We start from the raw sequence: 1499 nt of genomic DNA on the forward strand, positions 1-1499 counted from the left end.
GGTCTCTACCTGAGTAGTGGATCAACCCACTAAACAGAGGATTCCAAGTTGGCAAACACAAATCAAGACAGGAATATATATATATATATGTATGTATGTATATATATATATATATGTATGTGTGTGTGAGTGTCTTTGTGTCTGTGTTTGTCCTCCACTACTGGTTGACAAACGGTGATTGTGTGTTTACGTCCCCGTAACTTAGCTGTCTTGCAAAAGAGATCAATAAAATAAGTAGCGCGCTTAATGAAACATTAATCAGTAGCGGTCAATTCATTCGACTAAAAATTCTTCAATTCTTCCACAGCATAGCCACAATCAAAGATAAAGTAAAATAGTTAAATGACACACACACACACACACACACACACACATACATATATACAAACACGCATATATGTATGTATGTATGTATGTATGTGCGTGTGTTTGTGTCTGTATTTGTCCTCCACTACTGGTTGACAACTGGTGACGGTGTTTTTACGTTCCCGTAACTTAGCGGTTTGACAAAAGGGCCCATAGAATAAGTACCATGCTTAATGTAAAAATAATTATTGGAGAGGTCCAATCTTTCGACTCAAAATTCTTCAAGGTAGTACCCCAACATGGACGCAGCCAAATGCTCAGAAAAAAATTAAAGAGTTAATGAAAGCACACACGCACACACATATTCTTTTCTACACCAGGCACAAGGCCCGAAATGTTTGAGGAGGGGGTCAGTCGATCAGATCAACCACAGTACGCATCTAGTACTTAATTTATCAGCCTCGAAACGCAAAGTTGACATCGACGGACAACTTAACCCTAATTTGAACTCAGAAAGTAAAGACAGACGAAATACTGGTAAGCATTTCGCCCGGCGTGCTACCGATTCTGCCAGCTCGCCGCCTTACATACACACGTGTGTATTGGATTAACCAAATAGCTAAGCCTGCCTCTAACTTGTTGTACATTATGCAAAAGCGTAAGTTTCTTGACAAGCTACTTTGCTTGTTATGAGTTTACGTTTCCAAAGATTCGGGGCGAACTCTGCCGCTTAAATGTTTTTCTATCCTGATTTCATAATTATAAACAATTCGATGAAGTCTGTGTGATCGTTGTTTTTTTGGTTTTTTTTTGAGAAAATATTCAAAATCTTATTTTAAAATCTTTTTCGGTCAATGAATTAACCAGTCATATCCATATTCGGTTTTCTTCCTGTTTTCCGCTGTCTCATGTCATTTCCTGTTTCATCCAGTCGTCTATAATTCCGGTATTATCCTATTCAACTCTTAAAAATTTTGCGTTGTTTACAGTTCCATGGTTCCATACTTTATTCTTCTCATTGATGTTATTAAAGTTTTCCATAGTTTTTCAACGTTAAATTGTTTTTTCTCACCGACAAAAACATTCCACACTCGCCCCAACACAAAGGTAAAACTTTTCCCTTCTCACTTGCACACAAATACATACATACACATATGTAAATGCACACATAAACACACACACACACACACACA

At 37.5% G+C, this 1499-nt stretch overlaps 1 protein-coding gene across 1 annotated transcript in view; it reads left to right on the top strand.

The window, feature by feature from the left end:
* Window positions 1-1499, top strand: part of LOC106880557 (receptor-type guanylate cyclase Gyc76C-like) — a 105609-nt gene that overhangs the window by 46316 nt on the left and 57794 nt on the right. Inside the window, exon 6 of the mRNA XM_014930548.2 lies at window positions 1350-1413. Within this exon, the coding sequence (XP_014786034.2) occupies window positions 1350-1413 (64 nt within the window). The remainder of the gene's footprint in view (window positions 1-1349; window positions 1414-1499) is intronic.

This window comes from Octopus bimaculoides, chromosome 22 (assembly GCF_001194135.2).
Source record: "Octopus bimaculoides isolate UCB-OBI-ISO-001 chromosome 22, ASM119413v2, whole genome shotgun sequence".
Classification (NCBI taxonomy): Eukaryota; Metazoa; Mollusca; class Cephalopoda; order Octopoda; family Octopodidae; genus Octopus; species Octopus bimaculoides.